The sequence below is a fragment of the Drosophila albomicans genome, chromosome 3 (assembly GCF_009650485.2).
Source record: "Drosophila albomicans strain 15112-1751.03 chromosome 3, ASM965048v2, whole genome shotgun sequence".
NCBI lineage: Eukaryota > Metazoa > Arthropoda > Insecta > Diptera > Drosophilidae > Drosophila > Drosophila albomicans.
This window is the reverse complement of record NC_047629.2, coordinates 9,683,500-9,708,039: the sequence shown is the minus strand read 5'-3', so window position 1 is coordinate 9,708,039 and position 24,540 is coordinate 9,683,500. Positions and strand designations below refer to the sequence as shown.

Below are 24,540 nucleotides of genomic sequence, written 5' to 3'. Positions count from 1 at the left end.
CAACAAATGCTGAAAAATACCAAAAGCTATATTTCGAATATCTATATAATATGATATGGTATGATATGTTAGACGATATATTAATATGTATGTATGTGGTATATTAATATACCAACATATACTAAAATATACCAAAAGCTATATTTCACATATATTATATGATATATATTATAATTATGTGGTATATAAACATACCTACGAATACTAAGAAATACCAAAAGATATACACATTTTGTATTTCTTTGTAATATGATCTGATGTGTGATATATTAATATACCGCACTGATTTTTTGTACTAATATACTACTATGCTCAAAATATACCATAGAGTGAAAATTAGTAGTATTCAAAATTGTCAACGAAACCAATTAAGACTCGAAATCTGCCGCCCTTTTCATGTCATATACAGTTATTTCTTCAGAAGCTTCTTCAGGAACCGTAAAGACTATTGGTTTTATTGTATGTACCTAAAGTTGTTACTCTAGCTCTCGATTTTTGTGAGCAGAAGTGGCAAAAAATCTAAAACATACTTGATCTGCGTCCAACGATAACAAGTGCTGGCAAGAAGTGTAACTTTATCTTGTTTAATCTCTGAGAACTAAGTGTTCATACGGACAGACAGACAGACGGACATATATATCGGAGATGCCCCTTCTTTCTTCCTTCTTTCCTACACAAAGTTATAACACCCATCTAGACTATGGGTAGCGGGTATAATAAACGAGATGCTCGATGGTAATGAGACTGTTTTGTATGAGCTTGATTATTCTTGTAAATAAACTTGAATGTTTGCTCTTCACTTGGCAATGGCAATTGCTTTGATTAAGATTACTAATACGCAGCGTGGTGCAGCTGCAGTAGCAGCAGCAGCTTGCCAGACAAAATGGCGACAGCATTGACAAGCTCATTTGTGCAACAGCAACCACAATAACAATAACAACATCAACAAACGACAATCGTAATGATAACTACTGCAATTCGTATGCAATGTAAACAAGAACATTTGCTTACAATGTTGTAGTTGATACGTTAACGATATTCATTTACTAACGCATTCTTATTGCCCGATCTAGGAGCGAGTTAACCGCACTTGGCATTCAATGCAAAGCAAATAAAATTCTGTTGCTGTAGCCTCTTAAGCCTACGATAAGTTTCACAATTAAGTTATGTAATTAATGAAACATATTTCCAGCGATAGATAGACTGCCTGAAACTATTTGATAACGCCACGACCAAAGTCCAAAAAAAAAACCAAGCAAGCAATCAAGCACAATTCAAGGGGTAAATGTTTCAAAAGCAAAGCAAAGCAAAAAAAAGAAACCAACAAATGAAATGAAAAGTAAAAAACTAAATACAACAGTATTTCTTTCAAAAACGAAATATAAATTTTTTGTTGTCGCCATTAGTAAGCATACAAATTATGCCTCTGATAATGATGATGATGATGAGCAGATCATCAGATTATCAGAGCCTACACAGAGACTCTGTCTGCCTGGCACTGGGACTCTGTGTGAAGTCTCGAAGTCTGAGCTTGGGACAAACTGTGCTGTGCTATTTGTATGTAAATGTATTAATGGGCATTTATGTATTTCTTATGCAAAAACTGTATGAAACTTGTAAAAACTAAAACATCAAAATGGAAGCAAAATTTGTGATAATCATATGTTAATTTCAAATCAACGCTCAGCAGCAGCAACAGCAGCAGCAGCGACAGCAGCAGCCATAAACAAACTGAATTATGTATCTATGTGCGCGTGTCTATGCCCTACAAATACTCTGGCGTTTCTAGATAAACATCTGATATACATATTGCATTTAAATGTATGCTTAACATACTCAGCAATTTAAAGCATTTTTATCTCGAAATATTTGGCCCATTAAGTGCCAAGGCAGTCAGAGACATGTCAATACAACATTTAAGCCAAATGAGAAATAACTTTAAGCCGTTGAAGAGCTGACAAGTGAAAGACGTATTAAATTTCATTTCGTAATTGCCAGTTGTCATTAAGTAATTATACACCTAAAAAACAATTGGCTTTTAGTCACTTGGAATTGTATTTGGAGCACAGAGAGAAGATTGTAGGTAGCTGTAATTTAATTAGCACATCAGCGACAGCGCAAATGATGATGATGATGATGACGATGACGATGATAGTAATGATGATGATTCGAAATAAAGTGGCAGGCATGTTTGTGGCAGGTTCAACGTCACGTTCAACAAACTGCCCCCAGTGCAGTTGCAACAGCCACAGCAAGAGCAACAGCAATTGCCATAACAACTGCAACACGTTTTCACATGGCCCCTCAAAGTGGTCGTTGCTGTTGTTGTTGTCGTTGTCACACATGCGGTCAGTTGTCTGGGTCTCGCATGTCGAAGCTCTGAACATGAAATCGTAGCGTTAAGATATATGAGCACATCAACGTGAATTAACAGACACATTAAGCGATACCGATCTGAGTGTGTTGTCCGAGTACAAGTCCACCACACTAAACACGAGACCACGACGCTGAGCGACGCGACGACGACGCTGAGAACGCGAGACATATCTAACAACAACAACAACAACAACAACAACTGCTACTAAGAAAGCAACAAAACGAAAGACTCTGGCAACGAACCAAGTCAACGAGTGTCGAAAGGGGGACGGGGGAGGCTGCACTTTGAACCCGTTCATCAGCGAAACGGAAGTGTGTGCGAGGCGCAACTGAATCTTATTTATACGAATCTGTATCTGAATCATGTCAGTGGAATTTCTATAGACCACGCTTAGCATGCTTCGAAGTGACATTTTATAGCATATCCAATTTCAGGCAAACAAAACACACAATACATAGAACACGCCCGTTCCTTCATAGCTCGATCTGTCTCGCTCGCACAGTATCTGTATCTCTATCCATTTGCTATCTGTATCTGATGTTGTTTGTCTTTTGGAACACATATAAAAAACAAAAACACAAAAAAAAAATCGAAAATATGCAAACAATTCGCATTTGCGTGTTAATCAATAAATTTGACTGTGAAAACCATTTTGATTGTTGAATAATATACACATATACGATATTGTGTCGACGTCATATTTGTGCTTCCAAAGAAGACAGCAACAAGAACCATAACAATAAGAATATCCAGAGACTGCTCGATTTGGCGACACCCTGTATTCAACGACAAGTCTTTGACATTTTCCTCATAATTTTCAAGAACCTTGAGTGGCTAGAAAAAAGGACGCACACCAACAAACAGCTGTTGGAATACATCCATTATCATCTCTATAGGGTATAATAAATAATAAGAAACATGTTTTCTATTATACAGCATGGTATAAACCATCTTCAACGAAATGCCAAATAAATTGTTTCTAGACAATTTTTCTATTCGATCAGTTGGCATTTTTGTGCATATTTTATAAGAGAGCTGCTGCTGCTGTTGTGCTTTAACTTTTGTGCATTGTCATTGAACAAATGTGCCAGAAGCGGCTCGCGAAATGTATATAAACAATAACTAAAGCGACGGCAGCAACAATAACAACAACAACAAAGATTCGGGTTTGTCGCGTCACACGCTGGAATTCCCATATATCGTCTAATTTGTTGTTGTATCATTTTTTGTGTGTTTCTAAAATTGTTTACAGCTACAATCGCCGCGGTCTGTGCTCATCTTCCAATCAATAAATCCGGTTTCGAAAACATTTTTTTCTTTTTTTTTTTTATATGTGTGTTACTTGATTAACTTTCGCCCAACAAAATAATTGCACAATAAAACAAACACAAATTGTTTTGTGAAAATCGTATTTTCATTTCTTGTCTTTTTGTCGTCGTTTTCATAACAATTCCGTTCAACTTTATGGAATGTTGTTTTATTTATTTATTCATATTTTTGTCTGCCAGCTGAGCCATAACTGTGGTCAAGAGTGCACGGAGGAGGAGGAGAAGGTGGAAGAGGAGGGTAGACCAATCAAGCTCTGAATCAGACTCCGGCATTTGTTGGGCTTCCGCGCAAAAATTGAACATTATTGTCTGGCCACCCCCTCGATACGCTCTATAAATATATAAAGCATAACATACTATATGCATACACGACTCTCTGCTGTCTGTGTATCAATTAATTGTTGTGGGCTATTTATAGATTTTGCGGTAAAATTACTAATAATACTCAAATTTCAGCAACGGCCGAGTATTTAAAATTAACCACATGAGTAGCTTAAATACAACAGCTGGAGAGTTCTTTCTGAGTGTGTGAGTGTGTTTGTGTGTGTCGATTGTTGTGTGTGTGGGTTTTTTGCAGAATTCAATATTAGAATATTTACAAATATGGATCAGAAGTCGAACCAGATTGTGACAATTGTCTAACTATGACTAAGTTTCAAGAGTTAACGTTTATTTCAATTCTTTGCAAACAGGAAACAAACCACCAACAATCGAAATCTCTCACTTACTCTCTTCCTTCTCTCCTTCCTCATTCGGCTAAACTGATAAATCAGTATGCATGTGCATGTGTTAGTGCAAAAGTGCTGATTGCTCTGCTTTGCTCAGCACATGTGCTTAAAGCTTACAAAGCCTCAGCGTACGTGTGCTGTGTACGTGAGTTAAAGCTCCCGATATGATCGTCGAGTTGAGTTGAGTTCACACGTGCCACACACACACACACACGCACACACACATACTTACTTAGGGCCAAAGATATCCGGTTAAATTTGGTGGTAAGAACATTTGCATGTTTACATAGAGAAAGCTCATTTTAAACAACGAATTAAGCAGTTGCTTATTACATAATATCAGAGTTTAAAAGAAGTTTGAAACGAGTTTGCGTGTGGCACAGATGGACAGGCTAAGAGCAGACTTTACAGTGATTGCCACACGGAAACAAAGACAAGTTCTCAGGATCAGAAAGAAGTCTGAGATTGAGACTGAAGCTGAGGCTGAGGCTGCGGCTGAGACTGGTTAATAGCTTTGTTAGCCGCATTTTATGTCTGTGTGTGTGTGTTTTGTGTCTTTATTATGTCGTTTATCTCCCCATTTCGATTTCAATTTCAATTTGAAGCTGCAGTCGTGTGGGGCATTCAAGCGACCCTTTTATAGGGCCCAGCGAGCATAAATTTCGTTAACTGTTGCTGTCCATTGTTGTTGCTGTTATTGTTGTTGTTGAGATAGTTGTTGTTGGGCAATCGTCAACTCTGAAAAGTTGTTGTCTTCATTTGTGGTAGTTGTAATCGCCGCTTGTCGCATTAAATTGAACCACAAAAAAAATCAAGTAAGAAACCTATAGTGGAGTGTGCTCGACTTTGAAATACCCGCAAATAATTTTAAATAAAATCAATATAGTGTGGTATTATTTTTAAATTATACTGAATAATATACAAAAAATACTAAAAATATACTAAAGGCGACATTTGGTATATCGATATAGGTATATATTCAAAATATGCCATAGACTGCAAAATATACCAGATTGTCAGCCAAAGTAACTAAGACCCCTCGTATAATTTTGCTTATACTAAAGCATTTCTTTTATATATTCTACAATCTTTATCTGATGGAAACAACATTTTCAAGAATCATAAAGTCTATAGTTATAATTGTATGTACCAAAACTCTAGATTCAAAATTATACATTTTATTCGATTTTCAGGGTAAAATTGACTGTGACAAAACTTTGAAACAAATTTGATTTGCGTGGAAACATATCAAGTGCAGTCGAAAACGAATTATATCTCTATCTTTTATATATAATCTCCGAGATCTATGTGTTCATATGGACAGACGGACAGACGGACATGGCTATATCGTCTCGGCTGTTGACGCTGATCAAAAATATACATACTTTACAGGATCGCAGATGCCTCCTTCTGCCTGTTACATAAATTTCTTGCAGACACCAAGTTATAATACCCTTCTATCCTATGGCTAGCGGGTATAAAAAGGTTGAGATGACGGGAGGGCTAGACTCGAGTATCTCAGAGCAGTTGGATTGAGCGTCTTTTTTGTTGGCCGTGCCCTGAGTGAGCCCCACAGCAACTTTGACAAATGTGCGTTTTAGCCGTCTCATTGTTTTGTGGCAAACTGACTTCAATATGCAAATATATTGAAATTAGTTGCCAGGTTGCCAAGCAGAGAGTCAACTCAACTCAACTCGTTGCCTTTGCTTTTGGAATCGTGTCTTGGAGTTTTGTAGTTGTCGTTGTTATTATTGTTGTTGTGCAATTTGCATGATTTGCAAATGTTATTGTTGTTGTTGTTGTTGTTGACGCTGGCGCCATTTGTTTATCATCTGTGCCCTGTGCCTATGCTTTTGGCTTTACGACTGATCGCAGATCGCGTTGTTCAATGTTAAGGCCCCGAAAATCGAAGAAGAAAAGAAAACGAAAACTCAAAAAATTCCACACTTAATTGAATTAAAGGCAGCGCACAGCCCAGCACTGTAATTGGCAACGCAACGCAACGACTAATGGCCGAGTTTTAAAATGGAATTCCACAGTTCGGTTGGGCCTGGAAAGTGTGATAAGACTCGCTCGACGTCGTCGTCGTCGTCTGCACGCACCTTCTGCTGACTGCTGCCTTCGTTACGCATTGGCAGCCAAACAGACGACCAGCCTACCAACCTACCTAGCTACCTAACTACCTACCGCACATCATTAGACCTGGTCTAGACTCTAGACAGAGACGCGACGTGCGTGGCTGGCGTGAACCCTTTTGGACAACCTTAACATCCCTTCGCGTCCCTTTTTCTCTAGCCCTCGAGCTGTCGCTTACCTTAATTGCCGGAGCGCTTGACGCCAGCTAGACGCCAGCAGTGATGGCGTTGGCGGCGGCATTAGAAGCATTTACCTTCCCCTTTTACCTTTTCGCTCCCTTCCAGTAGCAGTTCATGCCAAACTGTAACCGAAACCCTATAATCAGTGTAGAACACCCCCTCTCGCATTACCCCTTTGACCTGTACAATTAATTGGCACGATTCTCGCGACGCGTCGTCATGCAATTGGCCGCTGGGCGGCCAATTAAATCAAAAGCGTTTATAGCAACTTGTCTTAAATTAAAATCGCTGCTAATTCTTGCCAAGCTGTCGGCTCTATATCTATTTATAAATCAGCTCAATCCATGACAAGTGCTCTCAAGCGCACATCAACCCCACGATTGTTTTTCTAGTTTTCAGCAATGTTTTCTTTTCATTTCATTTCGTATATTTTTTTTGGGGGGCCTCAAACCTCTGAGCTACGATAAGCATCAAGTACAAGGTTCTCCAGGGAGTTCTCTGGCTAAAGATACTCTCAGGCAAAACTATCGCTATTATTGGGTTTGCCACTTCAATGTCAGCTCGTGTGCTCTCAAGTTCACAAAGTACAAAGACAACCAAAAAAATTACAAAAAAAATTAAAGATAAAACGGAAAACAAACAAAAATTGCGTAGTTCTCTTACAGAGTGTTGAAGTTTTTGGGCTTGACTTCTGGAGACCATCCAAAGCATCTGGTTACAAGTTTTATGTGCCTCATGAGGAATATTATAATTGTGACGAACTTTGTCGACATATAACGTTAGACATTGCCAACGGTACTCAATAAGTATATATTTAGATATCTTTTGAATAATTGCTGGCTTTTGATTTTAGGAAATATCATAAATAAATATTCTATTTACTCAACAGTTTGGTAGAACATTAACTAGTATGATAAACCAATAGTTACTTTACTTAAAATGATTGAGCAATAAATTTAATTGCATTTGTTACTTAAATAATTATTTAAGTTATTCATTTGTTTAAGCTATAATATTTAAATCGTTTTTGTGTAGTTTGCGACTATTTAGTTTGTAATCAAATTGTGACTGATTTCAATCTTGCGTTATAGAAAACGTAATAGTATAAAATATCAAGAAATTCCTATAAACACTATAATTTATTTTTGCCAATTTAGCAAAAATAACAATCCCACCATATTCAGATTATTAAATAATAAATTCAATAAAATGATTCTAAGAATTTTTGCAAAGCTCATAAAATATCAAGTCTGCTTTATGTTTAGTATTTCAGCTCTAATTCCAACAAATCGTTTTTCAATTTATACAACTGACATCTAGAGCCCTATTCCATTATTTCCATAGGTAAAGTAAAAATTTCTTGACTTATTTTTTGAATTAACAATTAGTATAGATTTATACCAGCTGCTTTGACTGACAATCTGGACGCTATACTAAAATATACTTCTCTATGGTATATTTTGGTACTATATCAATATATCCAATATAGCCTTCAGTATGTTTTAGAATTTTCGTATTATATTTTTTGTATATTTGTTTAAAATGATTTTATGGAAATTGGGAAAGGGGTATCTCAGAGTCGAGCACACTCTACTTTAGCTTTCTTACTTGTTATTTATTCCTTGGGTACATTTTGTAATTCTAATTATTTCATGCTTCACCTAAATCACACAGAATAAGATGAAATCTTTGAAAATAGTTGCCCGTAATGACTATATAGTTCTATATACATCTTTGCAATACGTTTGCATTGTCCTTGTCAACAACATTTGCGGTGACAAATTGCAGCTAATCAGCAATAGAAATGCATTTCTGAGATTCCGTTCTGCGCGGTGCGTTCTCATTCTCGTTTTGTCGTTGTGAATCTTATCAATTGCAGAAATTAGCATATATACATATGTATATGTATGTATATAGTATGTATGTAAGTAATGCAAATGTCTATATTAGCTATAGAGTATAGAGAGAGTGTGTTATCAGTTTGTGTGACAATTTTTTAATTGGGTGTCTGTTATAACATTGTTAGGTCAAGCACCGCTTTAGGCACCGCTGCCAATCTCCCGGTTGGGTGCATGACAATGCACCCCACACACATACACACACTCACACACACACATACACATCTAAGTATAAAGTGGAATTTGTGGTGCGTCATTAGAGATCACCCAGAAGGAGAAAGAGAAAAGTAAACAAGATAGAGAATGAATTGACTGATTCATCGATGGGACATTTAAGATCGGGTTCTATTTTAGCATCCGCTTTGAGGTAGAGCGAGAGCGGCAATTTGTTGGCGCCACTTTGAAGCGAAATAATCAATAAACTTTGGCAAATTTGATTTGCTTTTTGCTTGTTATTGTATTTTATGATTACTTGTTGTTGTTGCTGTTGCTGTTGTTGGCAAAGCCAAAATAAAAAGAATTGTGCGTCGTTGTTGTGTGAGGAGAGCAAGAGAAAACATGAAATTAATTATAAGTCAAACAAGCATTACAAATATTGCCTGGCGCCAGACAAAAATCATTAACATTTTTATGACCCGGCGCACAACAAAGAACACCACACAACATATCTGTCAGCTGGTGTTACCTGTACACACACACACACATGAACACACACTGAGACACGCATAAATCGCACAACTAATAATGTCCAAGTTGTCTAACACCTAAGAGCCGCCATAAAGACAAAACAACCAATGGCCAAACGGAGTTTACCTTTTGCGTACGTGCAAAATGCGATGGATGCTGACCAGGCCAAGATGATTCGCAGAATTTGCTAAGTGTGCACAAAGAGAGAGGGAGACACACACACACACCACACACACACACATTGTATCTCGATAGGCATCATAAAAACTGAAAAACTGAAACAGCAAAGAGCAACAAATCAGTAACCAGCAAATGGTTTCCGTTTAGTAACTTAGGCGGCAAGGCAAGTGCAAATCATTTGGCCAGATCAGAAGCGTCTGACCCGCCGACTGACCGACTGATCGACTGACTGATCACCAGCCAGCTAGCCAGCCAGCCAGCTTGCATTCGTGCGAAATATGTATCTTTCATAAGTCATCAAATTGTATGAGAAACACCTGCACACAGCACACGCAACATTTTCTAAACAAACAACAACATTTTCGATTTCGATTTCTATTTTCGGTTGAACTTATTTTGGCGCCTGCCATGTGTATTTTTAAACTGACCGGCTTGATCTTTTTTTAACACTATATTTTCAGCAATATTTCAAGAGCAGCAGCCGCCACATCAACAACTGCAACAACAACAACAACAACAACGAATACTACCGGGAAAATACGAACAGAGATTTTGGAATAGTAATTAAATTGAATGCAAATTTCTGTGAACTTGCGCCAACAAATTGCGAAAATGTGTTGCAAATCTAGCAGCATGTGGAAATGTTCGACATCTTCAAGTGGCCAGCAACTACACCAACAATATAAACAACAACTACAACTACATCATCTTAAACAACAACACGAACCAGTGACGACAACACAGCAGCATCAAAATCAAAATCAAAGTCATGGCCACACACAATCGCACAGATTCAAATACATCAGCAACAGGCGGCAACATTCGTTGGCCGTAATTTGTTCAATCGCCTTTCTGTTGATCGCCCTCATTCAGATGCAATCAGTCACAGGACTCAAAGAAGGACTTGCAGGTGAGTGTAAACTTAGATGTTAAATACAATTCATGAAATTTGAATTTGAGAGGTTGAATAAGAAAAGTTAGTTAGATAGAAGAGTTACTTAAACCAATTTAGATACATCGGAACTGCTTAGGATACATAGAAGGAATAGTTAAATAAATCTAGAAAGAAAGAAAAAATAAATTTTGATTTCTGTTGATTCACATTTATGATAAAATGTTTTATTTTCGATATATTAAGCATTTGACACATTCTAGGTAAAACTCGGTTAAGTTAAGCCTTATACTCATATCATAATGTTCATATCCATTTGATTTAAAAAGATCTTATCTAAGAGGAAAACTTTAAAAATTCCATGAAATGACACAAGCCTACATTATTCTCAAGGGAATTGATATTTTTACTTTTAAAAAGTATAAAATTAGTCTAATTTTCAAGACTTTTAAAATTAGTAATACGATGGAAAGTGAATCTCATGTACAAAATATAAATTGTTAATAGATTCTTGCTCGATGAAGGCAGATTTTGACTTTCAGTTTAATAGGGTATCAAAGTATGGAAAAGAAAAAAAATATTTCTAAGAATTTACTGATTATTAACAAATTTAAGAACTCATATTTTAAATTAAATGATTTTTAATTGAAATCTTAAAAAATGTGAAATGAATGTCAAACTTTAAGGTATTCAAAATGATTTAATTTTTAGAACATCGTTGATATTTTCTTGGAATATATTTACAACATATTCATTATTTGTGGTTATTTTTGCAATTAAAAAGCACTAAATCAGTCGCATCAAGAGCGAATCTAAAAACTTAATTTAATAAAGTATGAAAGTATGAAAACGAATAATAAATATTTCTTAGATCGTTTACTGATTATTAACAAATTTAAATTTCTAAAGAATGTGTAGGAACTCATATTTAAAATTAAATGGTTTTTAAATGAAATCTTAAAGAATTTGAAATGAATGTCAAACTTTAAGGTATTCAAAACAAACGTTGAAACTTTCATATAATGAACATATTTCATTTCGAATATCGTTAATATTTTCTTGGAACATTGTGAAATATTTTGAAAAATATTCCATAATTTGTGGATATTTTTACAATTAAAAAGCTTAAAATTAGTCTCATGCTCAAAACTTAAAATTTCTAAAACAATTAAAGTGAATCTAAAACATAAAATTCAATATAAAGATTCTTAATAGATTCTTGCTTGATAAAGGCAGATTCTGGCTTTCAATTTAATAGAGAATGAAAGTATGGAAAAGAAAAAAAAAATTTCTAAGATCATTTACTGATGATTAACCAATTTAAATTTTTAAATGAAATCTTAAAGAATGTCAAACTTTATGGTATTCAATACAAACGTTGACACTTTCATATAATGAATATATTTCATTTCGAATATCGTTAATATTTTCTTGGAACATTTTCAAAATATTTTGCATTATTTGTGTAGTGCGACAATAGTTTGTGACTTTTCATAGACTAGATTATTTCCATAGAAAAATATAATAGAATGTCAAGTGGGTCACCTGACGCACAGTTCCATGCAATTTCGATTGTTTTGTGTTGCAGCTTGTTAACCTTCACCTTACACAACATTACATTGTAAGCGGTCCTCATCATTAACTGTGTGCACACACAGTTGTTGGCCCTGTCAGATCTCTTTCCCTAATCCCGTCCAGTCGCAAATCGAGAATCGACAGTCGAGAGTTGCGGGTTTCTGCGATGGGCACACGTGCCGCTTAGACGCTCCCAACACGTTGCTGTTGCTGTTGCTATTGCTGTTGCTATTGGTGTTGTCGTTGTCTGGCGCTGAGGCTGGCGCTTAATCTGTGATTGTGATTAATCAGCCGACGCCAGCGTCGCCAGCTGTCCGACTGGACGGCTACTGAGCGTATTTGATCGCTGCCAGTTTTTTCTGTTTTTTTTTTTTGTTTTTAGTTGTATTTTCTATTTTTTTTCTAATTTTTTTTTTTTCGTTTGGTTTTTGTGTTCTCTAAACATATTGAGTGGGTTTTTTAATGGCATTTGAGTGTGTTAAATGAAATAAAAAATGGCATAAATTAGATATACATATTGCAATTCCGATATCGGGTTACTTGAACAAGGTTCATTAACTGTCAGCCAACTAGAAGGGCGACCAAAAGAGAAGGGAATACCCAGTGTTGCGTGTGTAGAAAGTTTAAAAAAAAAAAAAAAACAAGAACCTGAAACTTGGCCAAAAAAAAAAAAAGTTTACCAACTTCTTCCACTTCATTAGCGAGAGCCAAGTGGATTTGTTTATGAATGAAGGTGGTCCAGCTGCTGGCAGGCAAAGGCAAAAGCAAAGGCGAAGAGCACAGCAGGATACAATCGCATAACAGGAAAACAACAAGCTGGGCAGCAAACAACAAACAGCAAACAGCAAACACCAGCAGCGCAAAAGCAAAACATCAAACAAACAAGCGGCCAAACAATTACCAAGTCAAAAAGATACAAGAATCGATATCGAATAAGGCTAAGAAAACCATGGCAAAGCCGCCCACAGAAGGTTCACGTAGTTGTAGCCCTGAAGCTGCAACTGCAACAGCAACAGTATCTCAGCATTTGTATCTTTGTATTCGTATCTGAATACACGTATATTTTTACCTTTGTTTGTGTGTGTGTGTAGCGCCGGCGTCTTCATTTATCAACCAAGGAACACACACCCACAGAAAATGATTCGTGAGATTCGTGCTTGTGTGTGTGTGTGTTTATCAGCACATTGCAGGTGGTCCCACAAAGCCAGGGCGAACGGGCAACAGGGAAAGGCAACGAGATGGGCCCTGCAAGTCAGTCTGGGGTCACTGTGCCGTCATTTCCGTTTGCCTTGTTGCGTTTCATTTTCGTGTCGTTTCGATTCATTTCTTAATAATACCCTCTATAAAATAAACCACACAAGCGGGCATATAAGTTATATAACGTAATTATTATAGTGCTTTATAAAGTTTTGAGTATACCAATAATAATAATTCATTTCTCAATAATACCCTCTACAAAAGGAACGGCATAAACGGGCTTATAAGTTGCTAAGAAAACAACCTTATTATTATGAATTATATAATTTAATAAAATATAATAATTCATTTCTTAATAATACCCTCTAAAAAAAAATATTATACTACTATAAAGATTATAATATAATAAATAATAATAGTTCATTTTTCAATAATACCATCTATAATACTTAGAGTGGATACAGTATATGGTTAGAGTGAGAACATTATATGGTTGTACTCTTCATGAGTGAGTAATACATTTATCTTTTTTAAAACGCTGTTCATCAAGCGAATTTATAAAGAAAGCTTGTGTGTGCTATTATTCAACTGTGCATATGAGTTCAGTAATATTTATTTTTTAAATATTATTATCAAATAATTTTCAAAGACTTAACTCTATAATTAGAACATATTTTTTTAATAATTGACACACTTTTATAATTATGACGAAGGGAAAGTTGAATAACGTAATGTAAACTTCAAAAAATAATCAAGAAATTTTATTTATTAAATTGTCAAATTTAATAATTTCAACTAAAAATTTGTTATAGAACTAGTATAATGAGTTTAAAAGTAATTTTATTATTTCTGAATTTAATGCAAAAAGTTCATGTTGGAATAATCAAGTATTCAAGTATAGTACCCTATAACTATATTAAATTTGTGCAGCTGTTATATAATACACTATAACTATATTAAATTTATAAAATAGATTAAATTTGTATTTGTTTATTTTTATTTATTATTGTTATTTCAATGTGAAAAGTTAGTTTTGAAAAAAATCAAGTATTCAGCCTTAAATTGTGATATTATACAGTTATAAGTTAGAGTTGAAATAATCAACTATTCAGTCCTAAATTATGATATTATAAAGCTGTTAAACAATATTAAATTACAACTCGGAATTTAGAACAAAATATTTAAAATAAGGCGTAAAGAGGATAGGATATATTACAGTCGAGCATTACCCATTGATGCTTCTTTGATCGTTTTGCTGTGCTGTGTTCTGGAACATGTTTAACATGCGGCGCTTGCTACTTTGACTTAGTGCCGGTGGCAGAAGAAGAAGAAGATGATGAAGAAGAAGAATCAGAGAAGAAGGGAAAAAGGTAAAGCAAACAAAGAATATCCCAAAATGCAGCATGAGAGGAGGAAACTGACGACAGAGGGCGAGGTAGTTGCTTTATGATCACAAACACAAGCATACGCACCTTTAGAGGGAGACAGACATAGAGAAGGAGTGAGAGAGTGAAACCGAAAAGTAGCTGATAAAGTGGCCTAATCTCTTTGACCTGTCTAGTTGGCTTCGTTTGTTGCGCTGCGCTGCGGGTCACGTGCTGGATAGCATCTCAGTCAGTGGGCAATTTCCGGCAACATGCTTGTAAATTAAATATTTGTTATTTGTTATTTGTTTTATTTGAAACGTCAGTTCTTGAAAAAAAAACGAAAAAGAAAGAGAGAGGGAGAGAGAGAGAAAACAAAAACAAAACAGGAAATCGTATGTTGAGAGATTTCCAAGAATTTATGGCTGACAAGTTAGTTTAGGAATCTAGACCAGAATCAACTACTGGCAATCTCTGAAACGAGTTTTTCACCCAGTCACAGTCACAGTCCCAATTCCGATTCCCAACATTAATGCGCCCATCTCATTCTGCTTTTCACGTTTCAGGTAACATGCAATCCTGCGCCAATGAGGGTGAAGAGATTCTAATTAATCGCATACAAAACTCCAAGTGCTTCAAGTGTACGTGCCTGGTAAGTGATGAAGAGGGGGGGCAAGTTTACTACTTACTCAAGTAATAGGCTTTAGATGTACTTCATTTACTATAAGTCTGGGTTCTGTATTCAGTGGCGTTGGCTCAGCATGTGGTAGGCTCCAAGATGTTCCACAAGTCGGTGCCAACAAAAGTGGACACCCTTTGACCCGAATACAAAAACTCAACTCGACCAATATATGTACATATATATATAGCCTACAAGAATGAAATAAAATAAAACAGCTACATGGGATAAATAAATCGCATGTAACTGTCGCTGTCGTTGCGTCGTTGTCGTTGTCTGGCGCTCTGCATGACCGACGCCAATGTCCAGCCAGGACATGCAGAAAGGATGTGCGGAACGGATGTGTTGTGGATGTGGCCATGTGTCGCACATTTCACAACGCCTGCCAGCCGCGGCCAGGAAATGCACTCGTAATCCCAAGACCCAAAAATACTTATATACATTTTAAATATATATGCATTAGACAGACACTAAATTTCGCAAAAGTTGTCTTGCAATGCCAAAAGAAAAATAACTGCAGACAACACAGTCGACATACTTTCCATAAAAGTTGTGGAGCAAAAATGTGAAAGAAAAACTAAAAATTAATAATCAAAATACATAAATCTATTAGAAATTTACTCAAATTAAAAGAAAATTGCTTAATCCAATTAATAACATATTTATATTAAATAATAATATTAATAATACATAAACTCTGCATTTATCTATCTTACCGTCTCTCAATATTGCAAAATAAAAGACTTAGTTAGGAACTTAATTCAGGAACTTAATTTAAAAAACTTAATTCTAAAATTAGAATTTATTTATTGAAAAATTTAAACACACTTCATCATATTACTATGAACTTTTATTTAAATAACTTTAAAAAAGCCTAAAGAAATTTTAATTATTAAATTGTCAAATTTTATAATATTATTATAAACAGAAATTTGAATCATTTCAAAAAAGTCTAAAGAAAGTTCAAATATAATATTAAATTGACAAATTTTCTATTTCCTCAAAGTACATTAAAAAATAAATGAACTATGCAGAGGTCGAGGTATAACAAACTTTTTACATATTACAATCAAACTCTCAAATATACTTTTTTAAAACGATGTGCCTTATATGCTAGACTATATTTTGTGACAATCAGACAACCCCAGTTATCATATACAGTGGATGACGGCTTATTTCAACCACCAGCAACCGACAATTTTAGATCAATATATTATATGAATCCTTAAAAACATGAAAATATACCGAACCCGAGATTATAACCTACTCTTATCATATTATAGTCAAACTAGAAATCATCTACTTTTTTGGTAAAAATTTGTGCTTAACAATGCTTTATTATATATTGTTTCAATCAGACATCCCCAATTATCAACAACAGTGGGTTACAGCTTATTTCAACCACCATCTAACGACAACTTCAATGCAATATAATCCTTAAAAATTGTACAGAAGTCGAGTTATAATTAACTTTTAATATATTAAGCTGTACAACATCTACTGTTTTTAAATGGTGTGCAATGGAATTTTTCAATCAGACTACCCCAATTATCATACATATATCTATCAATAAGGACGATAGAACGATAAAAATGTGAATGCATAGCAACAGGTGAATAACTGAATAATCGCATTAATTTAACGAGTGCAATAAATGCTCAGCGAATTCTCGCTGACATGGCATTAACAGATCGTTAAGCTCTGGTCAGCTGTTAATCTAATAACGGTACTAGGTTGTTGTTTGCTCATGTTTCGAACAAAATGTTTGTTTGTTTTCTGCAAGTGTTTGTGCGAGAGTGTGTGTGAATGTGTGTGTTTTTTTTTTGGTCTTGTTTGCATTTGTTTGGCTTTTTTCCACTGGACGATCTCGGCTCGATCCCCGGCTCTGATACAAGGTCGTCAAACGGGTTTGCGACATGACAATCGTTAACCACAGGGTAGCGGTCGTTTGACAAACACTTGGCGCCGTGTTTTTTGTCGCCGTCAACGGCTACCGACGGTGCCAAACAGCAACAGCAACAGCAACAGCAACAACGACAGCCAGGCGATAGATCGTGAAGGGGCACGAGGGGAGGATATCGTGTGTCGTCATTAAGCGACGACAGCGCGTGCTCATATTGTTGGCGTTGCCAGACTTCCGACTGCCAATGCTGTTGCTAATTTGCGCTAAGCGCTGCTAAACACCGCCGCTCCAATTTAGGCGCCAAGAAGCTTTCGCGACGGCGACTAAAACAGCAACAAACAACAACGACGGCGACGTCAACTGCGACGGCGCAGCCAGCGTTCGATTGATTGTTGTATATAGCCTCAAGTCACAAGCTGATGTTGCGGTTCTTATTGTTGCGGTTGTTGTTGTTGTTGTCAAGTGGGCGTAACCAAAAAAAAACAGAAACAGAAAAAAAAAGAAAGAAAACAAAACAATGCTGGCGCCACCTTACTTTAAGTTGATGGCGCCATGCGTTGTGCCTGCTCTAACCTGCCGCTACCTGTCCCGCTCACACTCACTTCATCTCGCGCACTCTTTCGTTCACACACACACACACACTCATACACTCACATAGCTGACAGCTGCGACTGCGCGCAAACTGAGAGTCATCGAAAGTTCATCGCGAAATCAATTGAAGGCATTTATTGAGCCGGCTCTTAAAGCACACCCAGTTAGCTCTTAAAGCTCTCTTAAACTTTGCGCCCCGAAAAGCTACGCAATGAACTGTTAAATGGGGCTAAGCTTAACCCATAAAGCACACACTTTATGATTACTTCTTCTTGTATGCATACACAGTAAGTACTTCAACATTCTCATTGTAATACACACATGTAATATTTGCCAACGCTTTTGGGTGATTGTAGATAGTTTATGGCCGACGTTTATTATCTAAAATATCATAATATATCGCATATTATATGAGTGTCCTGTGTGTCTGCCAACAAAAGCCTCCCCTTTTGCTCTGTACTGTGTTCTGTGTGTGCCAAGGACAATCAAACAAATTGTCTGCGTTTCGTCTAATGGTTGGTTTTTTCGCGTTTTCCGCGCCTGAAATTTCTTAGCAAATTTGGTTTTTATGCGAAAATTATGCTGAGTGCGCATTGCTCGCCTAATGGCATATGATTTAAGCGTTTTTGGCTTGTCTACGCATTCTCTGCCAGTTGATTGAGCCAACGATTTTTATGGGCCTCTCTCTTGTCGCAGGATGCTTTACGATAGATATTTGCAAATTAAATGCCTGCTTGAAAGTCCCCAAAAAATATAATAAGGGTAAACAGTTTGTTGACTCATAATTATTAATGCTAGTCTTCATAATTATGTGACTCAGTGTTTCGCTTTTCCCATATGCACAGATTGTTCAGTTAGGAATTCCTCGCGACAAGTGACAAAACACACACACATGACCATAAAATATGTACAAAAACAAAAGCACATTTTATCATTACCATATTCTAGCAGCAGTCTACATAATCTGTGCTTAGAGAGTCTCGGCCAAGTTTGCCCAGCAAACGTTTAGTTGCTTAGCAGCCAACAAGAGCAAGAGTCTAGAGACTAGAGACTAGTGAGCGAAGCAGTTTGAGAGCTGAAGATGCTGACGACGAAGAGTAGAAGGGGAATGGAGCGAGGGGCGAGTGGCGAGGGGAATGCACAGAATGGACGGTGTTAAAACTGATCATGTTTTGTCAAACGCAAGGTCGTTGGAGGCCGTTTGCAAATGTGGTTCTGCCACTGTGGCACACATAGACGCACACATACACTCTCATATGATTGGTATTCGTGATTGCCGCTGGCGCACAACAACAACAACAACAAATCTCAGCCTCTACTTAGCAGCTAGTCCGGTGTCGATGCCGGGTCCGGGACGCTTACGCTTGGTTGCCTTCGTGGCGCCTTTTCTTTTTTTTTTCTGTTTTTGTTTTTGTTTCTCTCTTTATACATTTTTGTTTAATAGCAACCTTTGAAAGCAGCTACTAGACAACATCAACGACAACAACAACAACGACCGAAGACCGAAGACTTTGGCGATGCTTAACTTTCATGTTGGCTGAAATATTTCTATACCGGTTCCAGATTAGAAAGAAAGAATTTCAAAGCATAAACAGCATCTGGAAATGCGTAAAGAGGCACACTATACGAGTCTAGTATTCGTAGTTGTAGTTGTAGTTGTGTAGTTGTAGTACAACCTCAACCACAGCAACCACAACGTGTTATGATCTCTGCAGAGAATAAAGCTTGCTCTTCTCTCTCTCTCTCTCTCTCTCTCTCTCTCTTTCTGAATAGCTTTTGAACTTTGGCTGCGATTTCCATTTCCATTTTCAACTGTCAACTCTCAACGATTGTTGCGTTTGGTTTGTGTTGTCTGTGGCCACAGCTGAGTTGACTTGACTTGACTACGATAAAGTGCTTTTCAATCTGTCAGTGTTTATTGCATTATGGCCAAGTTGTAGTTGTAGTCGCAAGTAACGATGCCGCACTAAAGGTGCCATTAAAATTCCAAATAACAACTGCCATTAAACTAATACGATGATAAAAATCTCAAAGCGCCACAACAACAACAACTACAGCAACAACAGCAAAGCAAAGCAAACCGCAAAAAAATCTCGACTCTCGACACATTTTCATAACAATTGCAAATTTTGCACGTTGCGACGTTGCGGCCCCATCCAAATTGAGATCCAATCTGGTTTGCTTGCACTAAATTATACACACACACATACTAGTACTCACACACACACACACACTTCCACACACACACACACTGTGACATTGTTCAGCCGCAATTGCATACAAATTAGTGAAATATTTTGCCTGTTTTTGGTCGACATCTATCTAGATTTATAGATACATTTACAATTAGCCTCAGCACTAGACTCGAGACCCCAGACCCCAGACCCCCGACCATATTGCCCTCCTCCCCCTTGTCTTCACCTATTGGCATTTTTAACCTGCTGTCACAACGCGCTAAAATACATGCGACAGCTGCGCACAAGGGTTAAAGGCGCCCATAGATTGTAGATTTGTGTTGAGTTTTCAGATATAGTTTGGTTTGGAATCGCGCTCGCTGAGCGTGAGTGTTGCATAAGCTGCCAAAGCCTTGCCACAAGCTTTGACTTATGATCGACATCAATTCTAATGCGCCGCTTGCCGCTGTCAACATGTCGTTAACACAACAACCACAACAACAATAACAACAGCGACTACAACAAAAACTAACTCTCGAACAACTTCAAGCAAAATTGTGTAAAATGTGTAAGCACTAGGCAATAAGTCGAACAAAAACTAGCACCACACACACACACACTCACACACAGTTGCAGTTGCTGTTGCCAATTGAGTCTCGGCCAACTGGTCAACTGAATCCGCTAGAAGACTGTGCATAATTTTGCCAAGGGATGCAAACATTTAAAATGCAAAACAGTCGCGGCGACACATTAAATTCCAATCAAACTTTTAACGACTTCTTCAAAATTGAATTCTTTTTAAAATTTGTATTCATTTGCGTATGTCTAGACACTTCAAATAAAATATTAATATATTTGCAATTAAACTATCACGAGTTTTAGATAAGTAGAAGAAGAAAACAATATTAAACCTAATGTTGAAATTAAAAAATTTCATTCACGTCAACTTATATTTTCTATGAAATTATTTTCTATATCTTCAATGCTGAAATTAAAAAACTTCATTCAAGTTAACTGATATTTATTTCTTTTATATTATATATTTTCTATTAAATTTTAGTTTTATTTATCTTTAATGTTGAAATTAAAAAAATTCACTCACATTCAATTGACATCAAATATTGATATTGATATTGAATATATTTATTTTCTATTAAATTTCAATTTTCTTTATTTGCAATTATTTACTTTGACGTAAAAATGTACTTATTTATTCCTTAAATTTAAGAATATAAAAAATGTGAAAATTAAGTTTGTGCTTTTCACTTTATTCAATCTTCTTCCTATGCATTCTTCTAGTTTCTTCAGAAATCCTTCTTCTTCAAATATAAATTATATATTTAGCTTTAGATACTTCAGCAAATATTAAATATTTACAACCAAACTATCTGTGATAAAAATGGGGATATCAAAAAGCTAGTTTTTTGAGTTAATATTTATTTAAATAATATTAAATTGAATTTATTTTTCGTATTATTCATCTTCAGTTAATTACTTGTATAACAAATATAATAATAAAAATGCATTTCTCAAATTTGAAGTAAAAACAAGTCTTCATTTGAAATTAAAGCTACAAAAATTTGAAATTTCTAAATATTTGTTTTTCCCTTTATGTGTAGTCATCTTCTCCCTTTTGCCCTTCTGTGACTATTCATGCTCGCATTCAAATGAATTTGCAGCACATTTAATGTGTCGACTATGGCGCATTATTTGTGAGCTCACCACGCCCTAAAATGTGCACTCAATTCCATATAATTTCGACTCGTTTGCATCCATAAATTATACAGACTGCTGAAGGTTAGAGTGCAACTCGGTTGAACAAATGCAATTTGTTTGTGGCAACAGTCAAACAAAAGCTGAGAGCAGCTGCAGGTGCAGTCAGCATTCGCTGCCATCCAAATCAAATAGGGGGCAACTAGATGGGCGGCAGACACAAATCATATGCTCAACGGCAATCTCTCACTTGGTTAAGCGCATTTACGCAAATTGCGCATACGCCACGTGGGGCGTAAGCCATAAGTCCAATTTATGGCCCAATCACAAAACTAACTTGCTGTCTTTTCTCTCTCTATTTCAGAATGGCTTTGTGCAATGCGATACCTTCTGCCCCTCGATTGATGGTTGCTACTTGCTGGAAGCCAAATCCAGCGACAGCTGCTGTCGCAAGTGCAAAGGTAAGTGTGGCAGCAACAAATGCTACTAAAATTGGGAATGCATTTGATAAAAATTTAAAAGCGATAAGAAATTGAAAAATATAATTTAACTATAAATTGCTAACTATAAATTCAACTAGATTATCTTTTTTAAATTGCAAAAACGAATATAAAATTCAATATAGGTGAAGTATCAATTATAAATATTGAAATTGGTAAATTGGCAAAGAATATTTCAAATTATAAATTACGATAAAAAAATAATTTAGAACTTTAAATAATATAAATGATATAATATTTTAAATATAGGTTTATCTTCATTTCAAACATTGCAGTTACTTACAAATCATTCTAATTTGAAATTACAATTGTTTATTTTATTTAAATTACAAATTCGAATGAATAAGAAATAGACAAGTAATAAAACTGCAGTCGAGTGTGATCGACTGTGAGATACCTGTTAAAAGCAAAACAGTGCGGTATTATTCATAAAAACATTTTATTTTAATTATAAATTCAATATAAAATAATTATAGAAGAGCTATTTTAGGTATAAATTTGTTTTTAAAATGAATGAATTTTAATGTAAACTAATATAAGAATAAGCGAATACATAATTAATTAATTTACAATTATTCTTAAAATATTTTAGGCTGCATTTTTCGAGGAGTGCCTTATGCCAGTGGCGCCGAATGGAGCGATCCGGATGAACCCTGCAAGACGTACAAGTGCATCGCGAACGTTGTCACGGAGACAACGCAGAAATGTTATTCACAGTGCGACGACAGTCAGCTGACACCGCCACGCCCCGGCGAATGCTGTCCCACTTGTCAGGGTAAGTCGCTTGTCTTCCCTTCCCCTCCTCTCTCTCTACCTCTCTCTCTCTCTGACGCTGCTCTTCAGCGGTTTCAAGTGTCCCAAAGTGTCCAAGCTGTCAACTAGTTCAACCAGTCCAAATGGGCATCACTCACTAAAATTAGCTGGCCAAGCAGCATCCGAAACTAATGCCTCTTAATCGTCCGTCCGACAGTTCGATCGTCCGTCCGTCCGTCTGTCCGATTGTCAGACACAATAGTCTAAACGATCTTCGCACAGATGGTCAACTTTTGTGTCTATTTTGTGACTTTGCACGATTTGCTTATTTATGGGCTTTAAATTGTCTATTAAGTCGACAATGTCGCATTGCGTTCAAAACAAAAGAGACAACAGGGCATTCTCCAGCGGGGCATGCTTGACTAGCAGATACCCTGGGAATATAGATCAATGTTTTCACTTATAACATGAAATTAAAGCAGAGCCTCAGCAAAATAATTGCCAGGGAAATTCTCACTTACAAACACCATTTGAAAGCAAATTAGTCCGCACAACCTATCAACCTCGTCTGTAGCTCTACAGAGTATAACGAGTACGCACCGCACAGTCTGTCTATGCAAATAGATCGCTTGGAAACCCGTTTCGACATGTGGAAATTTTCTTGGCTGTCGCCCAAATAGCAAAAAGTAGAAAAAAAAACAAAAACAGAAGAATTAATACGCTTTATAAACCGTTGTCTGATCGACATTGTATTATTGTATTTATTGTTGTTGTTGTTGTATGCACACATTACAGGTTGCAAGATCAATGGCCAGATCGTTGCCGAAGGCCAAGAGGCTGTCGCCTCGATCGATGATCGCTGCTTGGTCTGCAAATGCAGCGGCAACAAGCTGAGCTGCGCCAAGAAGACTTGCCCCATCCTCCAGTGTCCCATCTCGAAGCAGATACATCCCCCCAACGAGTGCTGCCCCCGCTGCTCCGGCCAGCGTGAGATAATGACTGCAACAGGTGAGTTTTCCTCAATTCGAATGACGATTGTGATGTTGGTTTGCTGACCTCAACATTCTTACTCCCCAGGCAAGTGCCTCTTCAACACGAAAGTGTACTATGATAGGACACAGTTTACGCCCGATCGTTGCACGAACTGCACCTGCCTGAACGGAACCTCTGTGTGCCAGCGTGCCACATGCCCCATCCTGGAGTGTGCCCCCGAATTTCAAGAGGAGGACGGCTGCTGTCCACGCTGCGCTGTCGCCGAAATGCGCAGCGAGTGCTCGCATCAGGGAATCACGTATTTGAACAACGAAACCTGGAACATGGGTCCATGTCGCAGTTGTCGATGCAACGGTGGCACCATCAGCTGCTCCGAGATGCGTTGCCAGGCCGTTCATTGTCGCCCCAATGAGGAGCTGAAGGTGCCGCCCGGCGAGTGTTGTCCCAAGTGCATGGAAATTGCTGGCACTTGCACCGTCTTTGGCGATCCCCATTTCAAGACATTCGATGGCAAATTCTTCAGCTTCCAGGTAAGTCGACTCGAATGTAATATATCGATGCTTAGCGTAACGCAAACGGACATTTATGGCCACGAAATGAATAACGATTCGCATTTAATCGACATAAACTAGCAATGCTCGTCGTACTTTTAAACTTTAATAATAAATTAGACTTTTATACGATCATTACATT

The 24,540-nt window shown here is 36.8% G+C and overlaps 1 protein-coding gene across 2 annotated transcripts in view; it reads left to right on the top strand.

Moving 5' to 3' along the window:
• The window catches only part of LOC117569529 (BMP-binding endothelial regulator protein), a 36,777-nt gene that overhangs the window by 8,738 nt on the left and 3,499 nt on the right, over nucleotides 1-24,540 (top strand). For both annotated transcript variants that reach the window (XM_052004313.1, XM_034250732.2), the window contains exons 2-7: nucleotides 9,975-10,423; nucleotides 15,108-15,193; nucleotides 21,966-22,062; nucleotides 22,694-22,876; nucleotides 23,650-23,862; nucleotides 23,932-24,377. In XM_052004313.1, coding sequence (XP_051860273.1) covers nucleotides 10,087-10,423; nucleotides 15,108-15,193; nucleotides 21,966-22,062; nucleotides 22,694-22,876; nucleotides 23,650-23,862; nucleotides 23,932-24,377 — 1,362 coding nt within the window. In that variant the 5' untranslated portion in view covers nucleotides 9,975-10,086. The remainder of the gene's footprint in view (nucleotides 1-9,974; nucleotides 10,424-15,107; nucleotides 15,194-21,965; nucleotides 22,063-22,693; nucleotides 22,877-23,649; nucleotides 23,863-23,931; nucleotides 24,378-24,540) is intronic.